A 16,075-nucleotide genomic window follows, 5' to 3' on the forward strand; every position below is an offset into this window, starting at 1 on the left:
CCAATATTGTGCTAAAAGTGCTGGTGTATTTGCTAAATACTTTGGGTAATCTGATAGCAAATCATTGTAGACTCAAAGAAGGGTAAATGGTTCTTCAGATATTGTCAACAGACTCCATAAAGTTCATTTTCACTGTATTGAACATTTATTTCACATTCTGTCACTCTTCTCACAAACCTGTCTTATGTATATATGTGTAAGATTAGATTTATGTTTAGAATAGCAATAAAGTTTGTCTGTATTCAAAGATGAACGACTGTGGTATATCTTGATAAATAATACGTTTCTAAATGATTTAGCTTCAAAGCTGTACCTAAATACATGTGATATTATTTTCAATAAGCCATGTGTCACGATTCCCTTGTTGTCTGCCCTGGGTTACCTTGTCTTGTTTTACCTTTGCCCCTTTGTTTACCATTTTGTCCCTTGTTTACTCCTTAGGTTTCACTTTTGTCCCTTGTTTCACTCCATACTCTCCTTGTCAGCTTCGTGTTCATTGTTCATTGTTTTCACCTGTCCCTCGTTAGTTTGCTTTTGATTTCTGTTTGTTCCCTGTGTATTTAAGCCCTGCTTTTTGTTCACTCCTTGTCTTTCGTTGAATGTTGTTCAAGCCTGGTGTGTGTTCCTTGCCCGAGTTCTTAGTTTGTGTTTGTTGAGTTCTTAGTTTATGTTTGTTTCCCCATCGAGGGTTTTTCCTTTGTGTTTGTTTTATATATATTGTTTGTTTAATAAAGAAGCCTGCAGTTAGATCCGCATCTCCTCATTCTTAACAGAACGAAAGACCCACAATGGATCTAGCGGCTTTCCTCAATGAGCTGACCCAAGCAGATCTGTCGGTCCGCAAATACACCTACTTTTTTGTCGCCGTGACCAGCATTGGCGGATGGAGTGAGGAAGCGTTCAAAGCGACTTACCGAGTCGGCCTGCCTCACGCACCGGTGGCAAGAGTCACCCGAATCGAGGGTTACACCTGGCGGAGTACGTCGATCTGATCTTGTCGGCGTTCGCAGCTGACGAACCTCCTCTCTCGATCCCGGGTGTGCTCTCCACAGGAATCAACACCTCCACGCTGCCAGCTTGGTCCGCTCCAGAGTCGGTGTGCCCAGCCCCTTCTGTTCCCGAGCCGGTGTGCTCAACTTCGCCCACCCTAGCGCCAGCGCGCTCAACCTCGTCAGCTCGAAGGAGGAGGAGGAGGGCAGAAGCTTCTGCTCGCTACTCCATGCCTTCCACGGTCAGCGAAGCTGTGCCCAGGCCTTCCACGGTCAGCGAGCCAGAGCCGACGCCTTCTGCGGTCAGTGAGCCAGAGCCGACGCCTTCCGCGGTCAGTGAGCCAGAGCCGACGCCTTCCGCGGTCAGCGAGCCTGTGCCGACGCCTTCCACGGTCAACGAGCCTGTGCCCATGCCTTCCACGGTCAGCGAGCCAGAGCCGACGCCTTCCACGGTCAGCGAGCCTGTGCCCATGCCTTCCACGGTCAGTGAGCCAGCGCCCATGCCTTCCACGGTCAGTGAGCCAGCGCCTGTAGCCTCCGATGTCAGTGAGCGAGCGCCTGTAGCCTCCGATGTCAGTGAGCCAGTGCCTGTAGCCTCCGATGTCAGTGAGCCAGTGCCTGTAGCCTCCGATGTCAGTGAGCCAGTGCCTGTAGCCTCCGACAGCAGTGAACCTACGCCTGTAGCCTCGACCGTCCCTGAGCCAGCGTCAGCAGCCATGACCATCCAAGAGCCAGTACCCCCCGAGCTTTCCAGAGCTCCGCCTTCCGAGCTTTCCAGAGCTCCGCCCTCCGAGCTTTCCAGAGCTCCGCCTCCCGAGCTTCCTAGAGCTCTGCCTTCCGAGCCTCCCGAGCTTTCCAGAGCTCCGCCTCTCAAGCCTTCCAGAGCTCCGCCTCCCGAGCTTCCCAGAGCTCCGCCTCCCGAGCTTCCCAGAGCTCCGCCTTCCGAGCTTCCCAGAGCTCCGCCTCCCGAGCTTCCCGAGCTTCCCAGAGCTCCGCCTCCCGAGCTTCCCAGAGCTCCGTCTCTCGAGCCTCCCAGAGCTCCGCCTCCCGAGCTTTCCAGAGCTCCGCCTCAAGAGCCTTCCAGGCCTCCGCCTCTCGAGCACCCTGAGCCCCTCGAGCCTCCTACGGTGCCACCTCCATCGGCTCCGCCTCCCGAGCTTTCCAGGGCTCCTCCTTCCAAGCCTCCTAGGGCTCCACCTCTCGAGCCTTCCAGGGCTCCGCCTCTCGAGCCTTCCAGGGCTCCGCCTCTCAAGCCTCTTGAGCCACCCAGGGCTCTGCCTCTCAAGCCTCCTACGGCTCCACCTCCCGAGTCTCCTATGGCTCCGCCTCCTGAGCCTTCCAGGTCTCCGCCTACCAAGCCTCACTCTGCTCTGCCTCCTGAGCCTCCCTTGGCTCCGCCCCCTGAGCCTTCCAGAGCTCCGCCTCTTAGGCCTTCCTCGGCTCCGCCTCCTGAGCCTCCAGAGCCTCCCTCAGCTCCGCCTCCGGAGCCTTCTACGATGTGGTCTCCTGAGCAGTCCACGGCTCCACCTACCTCGGCTCCGCCTCCAGGGCCTCCCTCAGCTCCGCCTCCTGAGCCTCCAGGGCCTCCCTCAGCTCCGCCTCCTGAGCCTCCAGAACCTCCTACAGTTCCACCTCCTGAGCCTCCCTCAGCTCCGCCTCCGGAGCCTTCTACGATGTGGTCTCTTGAGCAGCCCACGGCTCCGCCTACCTCGGCTCCGCCCTCTGAGTTCCCCATGGCTGTGGTTCTGAGGCCGCCTCCCAGGCCACCTGATCCAGTCCTCTTGTGGCCCCCTTGGACTGTCTGTCTGCCCCCTGTGCCTCCTTGGACTGCCTGTCTGCCCCCTGAGCCTCCTTGGACTGCCTGTCTGCCCTCTGTGCCTCCTTGGACTGCCTCTCTGCCCCCTGTGCCTCCTTGGACTGCCTGTCTGCCCCCTGTGCCTCCTTGGACTGCCTGTCTGCTCTCTGTGCCCCCCTGGACTGAATGCCTTGTGCTCCCTTGGTCTGTCTGTTTGCCCCTTGTGCTCCCTTGGTCTGTCTGTTTGCCCCTTGTGCTTCCTTGGTCTGTCTGTTTGCCCCTTGTCCCCTCCTTGCCCCCCCCCCCACTCCTTGGACGCTTTTCTGTCTTTTTTCAGTACTCTCTTTTTCTTCTTTCTTTTGAGGAGCGTCTGGAAGCCGCTCCTTTGAGGGGGGGTTATGTCACGATTCCCTTGTTGTCTGCCCTGGGTTACCTTGTCTTGTTTTACCTTTGCCCCTTTGTTTACCATGTTGTCCCTTGTTTACTCCTTAGGTTTCACTTTTGTCCCTTGTTTCACTCCATACTCTCCTTGTCAGCTTCGTGTTCATTGTTCATTGTTTTCACCTGTCCCTCGTTAGTTTGCTTTTGATTTCTGTTTGTTCCCTGTGTATTTAAGCCCTGCTTTTTGTTCACTCCTTGTCTTTCGTTGAATGTTGTTCAAGCCTGGTGTGTGTTCCTTGCCCGAGTTCTTAGTTTGTGTTTGTTGAGTTCTTAGTTTATGTTTGTTTCCCCATCGAGGGTTTTTCCTTTGTGTTTGTTTTATATATATTGTTTGTTTAATAAAGAAGCCTGCAGTTAGATCCGCATCTCCTCGTCTCCTCGCTGCCTCATTCTTAACACCATGAGAATAATATAATTCCAATAAGTGAATTAATCACAATTCACTTATTAAAGCTAATTCCTTACAGTAGAAATTGTGAGCGGAGACGTTGTATTACAAATTTAATGGTGAAGAATTTATTCGGACAAATAATCTATTTATTTGTCATTCATCGAATTTATAATGGTTGTCGAATGCGACTAATTCCATTATACATTTCATTACCTAATAATGTACAATAAGGACTGTTTAATTTAGTTCATAGCTCACATAATTCGAGACACTAAATTCCCTTCTAAATCTAGCATACCAAATACCATTACATATAATGGTGTGAGAATGCGGGCACGTTAATGGTTCCGTCTAAATTCATGAACTCCTAAATATACTACAGTGCCTTAACTACAGTATTTTGAGGGAAGCTACGGTTACCATGGAACATTTTGGTAAGGGAATTGATCACACTATGCCCATTTAAAAATGTAAAAAAGACATACTGAAATCAAACCTACTAAAACATCCCTTTTATTCCAATGAAACAAAAAGCCATGTTAAACAGTGCACCTTTAAAATTAGTCTATCAACTTTTCACAGACAATATATTCACAATTAAAGCTATAGATGGAGTTTACCTTACTTCTTGATTATAGAATACGTTACTATTAGTTTTAGGCTAGTTTGTGTTTCTAATCAGCAGAATTAGACCTTTAAATAAACTGATCCCAGCCATGGAAATGCTGTGTCAAATCAAATGCAATTTATCCCATCTGCTGGGAATCAGCAAATTCATATTTAGTGTATGCTGAAACATACTTTCCAATTGAGTTAAATGTAAATGCACCTGCTTTTGAATTATGCAGAACAGTTGTTTTTCACACCAGTCAATATTGTTTTGTGTGACAGCAGTTAGTAATATTACCTTTCAAAGGCATCAGTATGTTAATAATTTTTCCATAATATTGTTTTACTTGAAATCTGCACAACCACCTTTGCAAAAGAACAATTAGTGGAACAAATAGGCTACAGCAAACAGTTGAGTTTTCATTTCCCCTGAATGACATCCGGGTTTGGGTTCACGTTAACTTTTTATATATATATATATATATATATATATATATATATATATATATATATATATATATGTGTGTGTGTGTATATATATACAATTATATTAGTGTCCTAAATTACTTCCCACTATAGCCCAAACCTATGAAGATCTCCCAAAATGTGCAACCAGACTGTCCTGTTAGGGTTTTCTGAAGCATTTTGTGGAGGTCAAAACAACAGTCTCTAGCTTGAGTTCTTTTGGTTTTGGACCTCTAAGTCTGTGTCACCCTTTTCATCAGAGTGAAAAGAAACCCGTTGTTCATCCATCCGTTTGGATTGCACTCTCTGAATTAGGCTAAAGAAGTCTTCATCTGGGTCTGGTGCAGGAGGCAAAGAACATCTCTGATCATTGATTCTGGAGGACTGGAGGGGAAGAGAGGTGATATGGTAAAAAGTGAACGCAATCTGGCCCTTCTAAATAGATGATATTCTAAAATGCTAACTATAACGACAAAGGAATTCTGCTTTGATGGGGAGTTCATGGAAATTTGAGACCGCTGAATGTAAGCCTTGTTCAAAGGGATACCCAAAAATGAAAATGCTGTCATATTTTTCTCACCTTCTTTCACTTTCATTGACTGGAAATAAAAAAGATGCAATAAAAGTAAATGGTGAATTAGGCTAACATTCTGCCTAACATCTGCAAAACATTTGTTTTCCATGGAGGAAAGAAAGTCATACAGGTTTAATGATGACAGAGCTTTCGATTTTAGAAGAACTATCCCTTAAAATTTAAATTTCTTATGTACTGTATGATTTTATAATATATTCAGTTACCTGATATTTTATGAGCATGTTGAAGAACTCATCACTAGGTTCCCGTGGACTACATGCTTCACACAAGTGTCCCAAGTTGTTTTGTGCTATTTTTATGCCCAAGCGATCCCCTATACTGGCTCTCTGGTCATCTAGTCTACGGCTCTGGGAACTGGCTATCAGGTCAAAAAACTCCTCTCTCTGGGTAAGGGAGATGAGGGAGGTCGCTCCAGATAGTAACGGGGACTGAGGCATGGAGGACTGTGGCCTGGGCGAGGCCTCCTGGGCCTGGGCATTGGGTTGTTGAGGATGCTGGCAGAGCCGGTTCTCCATGCTGCTGCGTGTGGGGTCTCTGAGCACAGTGAAATGGCAGACCATTAGAGGTAACTGGGCCTTGCCTTTAAAAAACAGAATACAATGCAAAATATTAAACATTATTTTGAGAATTTATGAATTTGCCTCATTTCCAATAAAAGCACATGGTGCTGACACAAGTGACAACCTTTACAATCACACATCAAATGAAAATGATCTGAACAGCTTGGGCAGTCACAATTTCAGTTAGATTGTTGAATATCAAAACATGTCCTGAAACTGTGTTTTTTCAATCTCAAAATGCAATAAAAATATTCAGTTTTCATATAGGCTTATATTAATTAGTAATTATATTAATATTATGTAGTAAATGTTTGGATGATCTATTGGTAAAACACGCATGCTTCTTTAAGTCAGAAAAGTTTGCTTGCTTACACGTGATCTGAGTATTGTATAACTTATTTAGAGCTGGCATTATGCATAATTTGTAGTCCAGCAAATATGGAATGAGCAAACAATTTGAATTAAATACAGCATTTATATCAGTTTGCTCCTTGGAACCTTTTAAAAATAAAAAGGTTTTTAGAAATCTGTACACAACCAGCTTTTAAAAGATAATTACAATATTGTAACATCACACAAAACGTTTCAGATACTTGGTTCTAAATGCATAATTTAAACATGATATATTTCAGACATGACAAAGTTTTAAAGTGACTTACAGTTTTTATCCTTTTCAAAAAATCCAAAAACAAATAAAGTTCACAAATGCGTTTTCTATGGGGACTTCATCTGAGACCAGCCATACAGCAATTGCCACAGCCTCTGGCACTAAATGATTTTCTTGGCAGACATGATAAACAGACCTTTCTCTTCCAAGATTGAAACATGTGTTACTTAACAGTGGTGTCCAGCTTGCAAATCTTCTCTTATAGTTCATAAAAAATAAAAAATATTCAACAAAAAATGCCTTATATTCCAGCAAAAATGTGAATGAATTCCCTATCTTCCACACCCAGCTTTCCTGTGTGCAGGGCTGTCTGTTTTAGAGGGGGAGAGGGAGAGAAAGGGAGGGGGGTGGGGGGTAGAGAGAAATGGGGCGCAGTTGCCCCTCTCCGCTTACATCATGGTTGCTATAGGAACTGAAAACCGGCTTCCAAATCTCGCTCCTGTCGTTCACTCACACAGACACACATCACACACACATACACACAATGTCTGGCACATATGGACACACACACACACACACACACACACACATACACACTGGCTTGCATTCCTGCATTGTTGAGTTCCATTCATTGCCTCCTAGGGATCAGTTGCCTCTCTCTTTCCATAGTCAGGAAAACTGGAGCACAATTATACCAGCATACAGTGGCCGATTGCTGTTATATCAGCCATTTTCACGTTTTTGTTGCAAGCGATGCTGAGCCACTGTCAACAGAGCACAAGGAGGAGGGGGTTGTTTGGAAGCTACCATAAGGAGGAGGCAATAACCAATAAGACTGGGATAAACCAAAGTAACATACTGTTGCCTGGGGCCCTTTGGCTAAAATGAATGGATGAATGCCACTCTATTTAGAATTCCTGGGGGGAATAGAGCAGTCTTTCTTGGGATTCCCTCCAGTCCTGTTCCATGTGCTGGTCAGCAGGCAGCTGCTAGTGCAAGACTCCAGTTCTATTGGTCTTACCACATTTCATGTGCAGTACTCATCAGTACAGCAGCAGGAGCAGAATTTTTAGAAGAATATTTCATTTCTGTAGGTCCATACAATGCAAGTAAATGGTGACCAGACCTTTCAAGCACCAAAAATTACATAAAGGCAGAATAAAAGTAATCCATATGACACCAGTGGTTAAATGTATGTCTTCAGAAGTGATATAATAGGTGTGGGAAAGAAACAGATCTATATTTACTGTAACTTATTTTTTTTTACTATAAATCTTCACTTTGACATTCTGATAGTGAAAAAATTCACATTCAAAATATTGATTTTTGCAAGTGATTGCAATGCTTCAGAAGACACATATTAAACCACTGGAATCATATGGAATATTTTTATGCTACCTTTATGTGCTTTTTGAGCATCTAAGTTCTGGTCACCATTCACTTCCATTGAAAGAACCATTCTGCTAGTGCAATCCATTGATTGCACTAGCAGGAAGTTAGGATTTTAAGTTCAGTACCTAGACACAAACTCAAAATGAGAAAGACATTTCTGGAAGCTGAATATGAGATGGACAGCAGCATTTAAATTTTACTTTTGATGTATTGTGATAGTTTGCATTGCTGATTCAGGTGGACCAGTGAGGAGTGTGTAATAATGATCCCGGACAATATTAGTTTTGTACACCCAGAACTTTGACTATTTTATACCCTAATAAAAGACTGGAGTGTTATAAAAAAAAAATTCATTGTCTCCACTAGTGGTTGTACAGAAAATGCCCAGAACAATTGCAGAAAATGTTTAGAGAGTCTAAATACTGGACACAAAACGTTACGGTTACTGTTGTAACCTCCGTTCCCTGAGGGAGGGAACGAGACATTGTGTTGAATGTAGTGACACAAGGGCTCTTCCTTGGGAGCCTCGCATACATCTGAACTTGAAAAAAGGCTATTGAGAAATTGGCAGACAGAATTTGCATGTCCCGCCCTTGGACATACGGGTATAAAGGAGCCAAGAATAAGGTACGGCCATTTACAGTGGTAGGTCTAGTGTCATGGCAGAAGGAACACAACGTCTTGTTCCCTCCCTAAGGAAACAGAGGTTACAACAGTAACCATGATGTTCTCCTTCTGTCACTCACTTGACATTGTGTTGAATGTAGTGACACAAGGGGTCCCGCAACTGTATCGGCCGCATGTAATCCTCACCAACGCCCACAGAAAAAGGTGTCATAAACAGACCTTAGGTTCCATCACCCCTAAGGGGGGATTAGACGCTACATGACCATCATGGGAGCAAGCCAGCCAGCCGCGGCCTTTTCTTTCTCTATGTTTCTCGTATAGAGTTTAAAGTGGCTGGGGCTATGAAATGCGTCAGGGAAGCAAGCCTATTCTTTCAGGTCGAAAAGACCTTGCAGAGACCACATCCTGCCCTGACTAGAGGGAGTTGATATGTTGCCAATACACCACGTGGGTTGTCAAGCCGCACGTGGGAGCGACGTTGTGGTAGGTCCTATCTGATGAGGGAGGAGCTCTACAAACTCATCAACAGGGGGCAGAAAAACTGACCAGTAGAGACGTGGGTCCGCCAAAAGGGGGAGTGTACTGCCAGAAATCCTCAATGGAAGTTGCCTGAAAAGGGAATTAAGCCTGTGGAGCCCTACCCCAGAACAGAGCACTTGCGGCTCGTAGTGGGTCTGGTCGCAAATTCCTCTGCAGAATTCGAAGGCCAGAAGGCTAGGGAGGAAAAACATCCAGGAAGTGAAAGCTTAGTGGATAACCTGGGAGAGAAAGCACACTGGATCTTGGTGAAGTTAACACCCGGTCGGCTGTTCCGTATTACCGAGTTCTACCAGCTCAGACCTGACAAAACACGGGATGAGACAGATTCAACCCTGAGATTGTAGAATCTCGCAAAGGTGTTGCCCAGCCCACTGCTCTGCAGATGTCTGCTTGGCCAGTGCCCAAGAGGATGCCACACTTCTCGTCGAGTGTGCTCGAACCCGCAAGGGGGCGGGCACGGCCTGGGTCTGATAGGCCAGAGAGATAGCGTCAATGACCCAGTGAGATAACCTCTGTTTAGAGGTGGCGTTCCATTTCCGCCGTCCGCCAAAGCAGACAAAGAGCTGCTCAGAACATCTAAAGCTCTGCGTGCGGTCCAAATAAATACACAATGCATGTACCGGACACAGCATCGAAAAGGTAGGGTCTGCCTCCTCCTGAGGCATGTAGCCCGGTCGTGGTCTTAGGATGACGTGAGTATCTGCCTGATCTATCAGCGAACTCCAGGCAAGTGTCGCTGATAGAGAACGCTTGTAGGTCCCCAACCCTCTTGATGGAAGCTAGTGCTGTCAGGAGGGCCGTTTTCAAGGAGAGGGCCTTGAGCTCAACTGAGTCAAGCAGCTCAAAGGGGGGTCTCTGAAGGCACGAGAGGACCACTGAGAGATACCAGGAGGGGAACAGGCTTGGTCGGTGGAGGATTCAGCCTCTAAGGAACCTGATAATCAAGTCGTGCTTGCCCAAGGATTTGCCGTCCACTGCATTGTGGTGGGCAGCGATAGCGGCTACATACACCTTCAAGGTGGAGGGGGACAGCCTTCCCTACATTCTCTCTTGCAGGAATGAGAGCACTGACCGAACTGCGCATCTCTGCGGGTCTTCAGATCAGGAAGAGCACCAATTCGTGAACAAGCGCCACTTCAGGGTGTAAAGTTGCCTGGTGGAGGCTCTGGCTTGTTTGATCATGTCTACAACTGTAGGTGGTAGGTCACTCAGATCTTTCGCGTCCCGTCCAGGGGCCAGACGTGGAGGTTCCAGAGGTCTGGTTGCAGATGCCAGAGGGTGCCCCGTCCCTGAGAATGAAGGTCCTTCCTTTAGGGGAATTTTCCAGGGAGGTGCTGTTGCGAGGAGCGTGAGACCCAAGAACCAAGTCTGAGTCCAGTAAGGAACCACTAAGGTGACTTGTTCCTCGTCCTCCCTGATCTTGCACAGCACCGGCACGAGAAAGCTCACTGTGGGAAATGCCTGCTTATGCTGCCCCCGGGGCCAGTTGTGTGGCAGCATGTCTGTTCCGAGAGGGGCTTCTGACAGGGAGTACCAGAGCGGGCAGTGAGAATTATCTTAGGAGGCAAAGAGATCTACTTGTGCCATGCTGAATCGGCCCAAATAAGATGGACCACCTGGGGGTGGAGCCTCCACGTTCCGCTGGGTGAAAACTGTCGCGACAGCGCGTCCGCTGTCGTGTTGCGGTTTCCCAGGACCTTAGTCGCTGCTAACTCCAAAGGAGGAGATGGCAAGCGAGTTTTGACATACGACAAGAGCGCATATCGCCTTGGTGATTTATGTACACTACCGTTGCGGTGCTGAGCGGATCAGTGGTGAAACTTCAGCTTGTGAGACCCCTTGTGTCACTACATTCGACACAACGTCGAGTGAGTGACAGAAGGTGAACCACAGCACAGATGGTTTCACAGACATAACAAAGAAAACAAAGCAGAAAATGTAGTTCTGCTCATGATATCCACTTTACTTGCTACTACGTGCCTCAAATGTAACTCTGAATATCCTGATGAATATGTGCTTTTACCACAGCACAGATGGTTTCACAGACATAACAAAGAAAACAAAGCAGAAAATGTAGTTCTGCTCATAATATCCACTTTACTTGCTACCACGTGCCTCAAATGAAACACTGAATATCCTGATAAATATGTGCTTTTCTCACAGAAGTTCCATCAAACCAGCCAATCAGATGCTGCTTATTAGATTGAGAAAGCTTTTTCCAGGTTTGTGTGCAATATGCATCAGAAGGTTAGTGCATGGATTGTGGGCAGTCTGTATAGGTTATGCCATCCGAGGCTGAGCCTAGGATGATATTGATTGATCATGAAACATGTGAATCATGACATTTTGTATGAGGACACCTGTAAATGGATAGTTGAGATGAAAGACGTTTGGGAAATTGATATGCGTTGAGACATGCTGTACAAAATTTAAAACAATTTAAACCAGCATTTTGCTAATTTTTATGCATGCAGATTTCTTTTATCATTCTATTTGGAATAGTTATATTTCATCCTTATATTTGTCACCATGGGACTATTCAAAATGAACTAGTGAATTAAAAATATTAAAAATTGTGAAAAACCTAAGAGAAATAATGACCTGTCACAGCACCTAAAATTCACACTTTCCTATATATTCACATATATTTTTGACCTAAAATCTTGATATATATATATATATATATATATATATATATATATATATATATATATATATATATATATATATAAACTTCATTAGGCACATCTGTACAGCTTGCTCATCCATAAAATCCATAAAATCATGCAGATGCATAAAATCATGACATGTGTCAGGAGAGAGAGACGGAGCATGTACGATCACATGTTGCCACACCTAAGCAGAGATGCTGTCAGCTTTCTGAAGGTCACCTTTCTCAGTCGTAAAATAGCCATCCAAGCAGGGGTATTCCTCGCTATTTCACGGTAGCCGGTGCGCAAGAGTCATTCCCTATAGAAACCGAAATGTCCTCTGCCATTTTAAACCATATGTATCCAATGTGTAAACTCTGGTAAGAGGTAAGAGCCTTGAGTTCTGTAATCAATCAGTCTGTTGTGTCTCTCAGCTGTGATGAGTTTTAATGCTGAAGTTTTTCATTTAACGCCGTTTAAAGCTATTTCCTATCTTTAGTAGTGTAGTAGTTATACGAGCGATCATGTAGTGCTGTTCAATGTAAACAATGACTAATGGATTCACTTCACGTCACCAACTGGCTCATATTACACACAAAAATTATCTTTTGTCACTACTTGCTGACTAACATATGTAATGTAAAAAAGAAACAGATGTACACATAGCCTACATTAGCTCTTAATACATATGCACTGCTCTTACACTTTAGTTTAGAACAGAACGAACACAAGCGGAGTGATAAACACAGTGAAGTGTCGGAGTGCTGATGGTGTCAGACCATCAGTGCTCATGAAACGTATCTCATCCAATCAGATTCGAGGACTGGAACTAACTGTTGTATGTATATATTTATATATATATATATATATATATATATATATATATATATATATATATATATACAGTGAGGAAAATAAGTATTTGAACACCCTGCTATTTTGCAGGTTCTCCCACTTAGAAATCATGGAGGGGTCTGAAATTGTCATCGTAGGTGCATGTCCACTGTGAGAGACATAATCTAAAAAAAATCCAGAAATCACAATGTATGATTTTTTAACTATTTATTTGTATGATACAGCTGCAAATAAGTATTTGAACACCTGAGAAAATCAATGTTAATATTTGGTACAGTAGCCTTTGTTTGCAATTACAGAGGTCAAACGTTTCCTGTAGTTTTTCACCAGGTTTGCACACACTGCAGGAGGGATTTTGGCCCACTCCTCCACACAGATCTTCTCTAGATCAGTCAGGTTTCTGGGCTGTCGCTGAGAAACACGGAGTTTGAGCTCCCTCCAAAGATTCTCTATTGGGTTTAGGTCTCGAGACTGGCTAGGCCACGCCAGAACCTTGATATGCTTCTTACAGAGCCACTCCTTGGTTATCCTGGCTGTGTGCTTCGGGTCTTTGTCATGTTGGAAGACCCACCCTCGACCCATCTTCAATGCTCTAACTGAGGGAAGGAGGTTGTTCCCCAAAATCTCGCAATACATAGCCCCGGTCATCCTCTCCTTAATACAGTGCAGTCAGCCCTGTCCCATGTGCAGAAAAACACCCCCAAAGCATGATGCTACCACCCCCATGCTTCACAGTAGGGATGGTGTTCTTGGGATGGTACTCATCATTCTTCTTCCTCCAAACACGGTTAGTGGAATTATGACCAAAAAGTTCTATTTTGGTCTCATCTGACCACATGACTTTCTCCCATGTCTCCTCTGGATCATCCAAATGGTCATTGGCAAACTTAAGACGGGCCTTGACATGTGCTGGTTTAAGCAGGGGAACCTTCTGTGCCATGCATGATTTCAAACCATGACGTCTTAGTGTATTACCAACAGTAACCTTGGAAACGGTGGTCCCAGCTCTTTTCAGGTCATTGACCAGCTCCTCCCGTGTAGTTCTGGGCTGATTTCTCACCTTTCTTAGGATCATTGAGACCCCACGAGGTGAGATCTTGCATGGAGCCCCAGTCCGAGGGAGATTGACAGTCATGTTTAGCTTCTTCCATTTTCTAATGATTGCTCCAACAGTGGACCTTTTTTCACCAAGCTGCTTGGCAATTTCCCCGTAGCCCTTTCCAGCCTTGTGGAGGTGTACAATTTTGTCTCTAGTGTCTTTGGACAGCTCTTTGGTCTTGGCCATGTTAGTAGTTGGATTCTTACTGATTGTATGGGGTGGACAGGTGTCTTTATGCACCTAACGACCTCAAATAGGTGCATCTAATTTAGGATAATAAATGGAGTGGAGGTGGACATTTTAAAGGCAGACTAACAGGTCTTTGAGGGTCAGAATTCTAGCTGATAGACAGGTGTTCAAATACTTATTTGCAGCTGTATCATACAAATAAATAGTTAAAAAAATCATACATTGTGATTTCTGGATTTTCTTTTTTAGATTATGTCTCTCACAGTGGACATGCACCTACGATGACAATTTCAGACCCCTCCATTATTTCTAAGTGGGAGAACTTGCAAAATAGCAGGGTGTTCAAATACTTATTTTCCTCACTGTATATATATATATAAAAGTTACAAAATGTATACATATATCCTTCATGGTCATGTCAACTTTGCAGCCAATTGAGACCTGCACATACAAAATACCACTTCTTGTATGGCTTCCATTAAAAACCCCTATATGGTATATTTGTGACACCTGATGTCCCTAAGGTCTTCACAGTCTTTAGATGCACAACTGGAGAGGGAGAAAGAGAGAGAGAGAGAGAGAGAGAGAGGAGCAAACATCACCCTACTTATATGCACTGCCTGAAGCTTTTCAACTCTCCATTGTAAGTGCTCTGCCTGAGAGGATAATCCATCAGCTTTTGTGAACAGACCCATTGAGCCATACCTGTCCATTCAGCTAAATCATTCTCCATTCAGCATTACATTCAGTACTGTAGACATACAGTACACACAAGCTTCATGTGTGGATCTAAATTTCCCTGCTTACAGACGTAATGTGTGTTACAGCAAATGTGTTACAATATCACAAAAAACTGCATTAAAGACACTATCTATTGGTAGAGCATGTTGATGTGACAGGAATTGAATTTGGCTTTCTATGTGAACAGTTGGATTCTGTACAGATATTGAATGAACTCTCTGTAATGGCAGGAACACATTTATTGAAACACCCAGCATGACCGCAAGAAGGATTCCACTACCTGTGCACCTGCATTCCCATTAATCAGATGCTCTTTATTATTGCCACATAAATATTACAGTTCAATTTCTTAGTCCAGTTAAAGCTAGATAATCACTATCTCTGTTATCTTTCTTATTTCCACATATTTATTTTACATTTTATCATGTTTTTATGTAATTGAGATGATAAAAGTTGAGTATAGTGTGTGCAATACAATCAAGATACTGTATGTGAGGGGAATGCCCCAACGAAGTTTATGATTTTGTTTTGTTCCAACCGTAACTTTGTGCACTTTTGCACTGTAAACTTGTTTAAAAGTAATAAAAGTTAAAGGGGTCATGTCATGCGGAATCAAATTGTCCTTGATCTTTTGACATATAAGAGAACACTGTACTATAAAAACATACTGTAAGTTTCAGAACTGAAAATGTCCTCAATAGAAAAAGGGCATTTATTTAAACCAAGCTGCAAAAAACATCTAATTGGAATTTGTGGAACTTGTAACATCACAAGGACCAAATATATCTGCCTCTTTAGCAAGACATCAATGCCTATTTTTCATCATTGCACCCTTGGCAATGCATTGCACCTGACCGCTGGTGCTCAGTCAGTCACTCAGGTGAAGAGGAGAGAGATGGGCCTATCATTGGTGATTCATCCAAAGTGGACTTAAACTAAAGTCTGGATTTATATATTTTTCTACGTGCACCAGATGAATGGCTTTGACCATTATCATACATCTCGTGCCGCTTTTAAAAGATACGATGTCAAGTTCTAACTCAAAAAGGGAGACCACCATTGTGTTTCATTCAGCTGCACTGTCTTGCTGTTGTGCTGTTTTGAAGTTATCCTGAACCATTTTTTACTCATCTGTGTTATTTTTAATTGTTCGTCTTTTGTAAACATGTAAACATTTTTGAACATTTTGATGCGTTTCCAGCGATGTGTGCCGTGTTTTAAGAGCGGTAAAGCACAACTAATAAAAACGTGTCTCATTCTACTGCTGCCACTGACTGGGAGAAACACATGCAGTTTCAGACAGAAGGCCAGAGACAGGGTGGAAAATTATTATATATGACTAAACTATGACTGTTTGGTGCAAAACAAACTTTACTAACATTCTAAGTGGACCTCAGGGAAGGTAATGCAATTATAAAAACAACAGTATGTCATGGCCCCTTTAAGTCTTGTTTAAAGGGATAGTTCACCCACAAATTGACATTTTTCTGATAATTTACTCACCCTCATGCCATCTGAGATATGTATGC

At 44.0% G+C, this 16,075-nt stretch overlaps 1 protein-coding gene across 1 annotated transcript; it reads right to left on the reverse strand.

Annotated features, from left to right (window-relative positions):
* Positions 1 to 4,790: 4,790 nt before the first annotated feature.
* LOC127630702 (G-protein-signaling modulator 1-like) lies at positions 4,791 to 16,075 on the reverse strand. Its single transcript, XM_052108422.1, has 3 exons — positions 16,050 to 16,075; positions 5,489 to 5,865; positions 4,791 to 5,074 (listed from the first exon to the last, which is right to left on the reverse strand). Exons 2-3 carry the CDS (start codon positions 5,843 to 5,845, stop codon positions 4,895 to 4,897), a joined length of 537 nt encoding a protein of 178 aa, XP_051964382.1. The 5' UTR covers positions 5,846 to 5,865; positions 16,050 to 16,075; the 3' UTR covers positions 4,791 to 4,894.

The sequence above is a fragment of the Xyrauchen texanus genome, chromosome 3 (assembly GCF_025860055.1).
Source record: "Xyrauchen texanus isolate HMW12.3.18 chromosome 3, RBS_HiC_50CHRs, whole genome shotgun sequence".
NCBI lineage: Eukaryota > Metazoa > Chordata > Actinopteri > Cypriniformes > Catostomidae > Xyrauchen > Xyrauchen texanus.

What these genes read in the sequence shown, in the direction of transcription:
- LOC127630702 (XM_052108422.1), bottom strand. Translation starts at nt 5,845, where the DNA reads ATGGTCTGCCATTTCACTGTGCTCAGAGACCCCACACGCAGCAGCATG. An exon ending in ACATGCTCATAAAATATCAG is followed by an intron (nt 5,075 to 5,488) that starts GTAACTGAATAT and finishes CTTCCCCTCCAG; the next exon opens with TCCTCCAGAATCAATGATCA.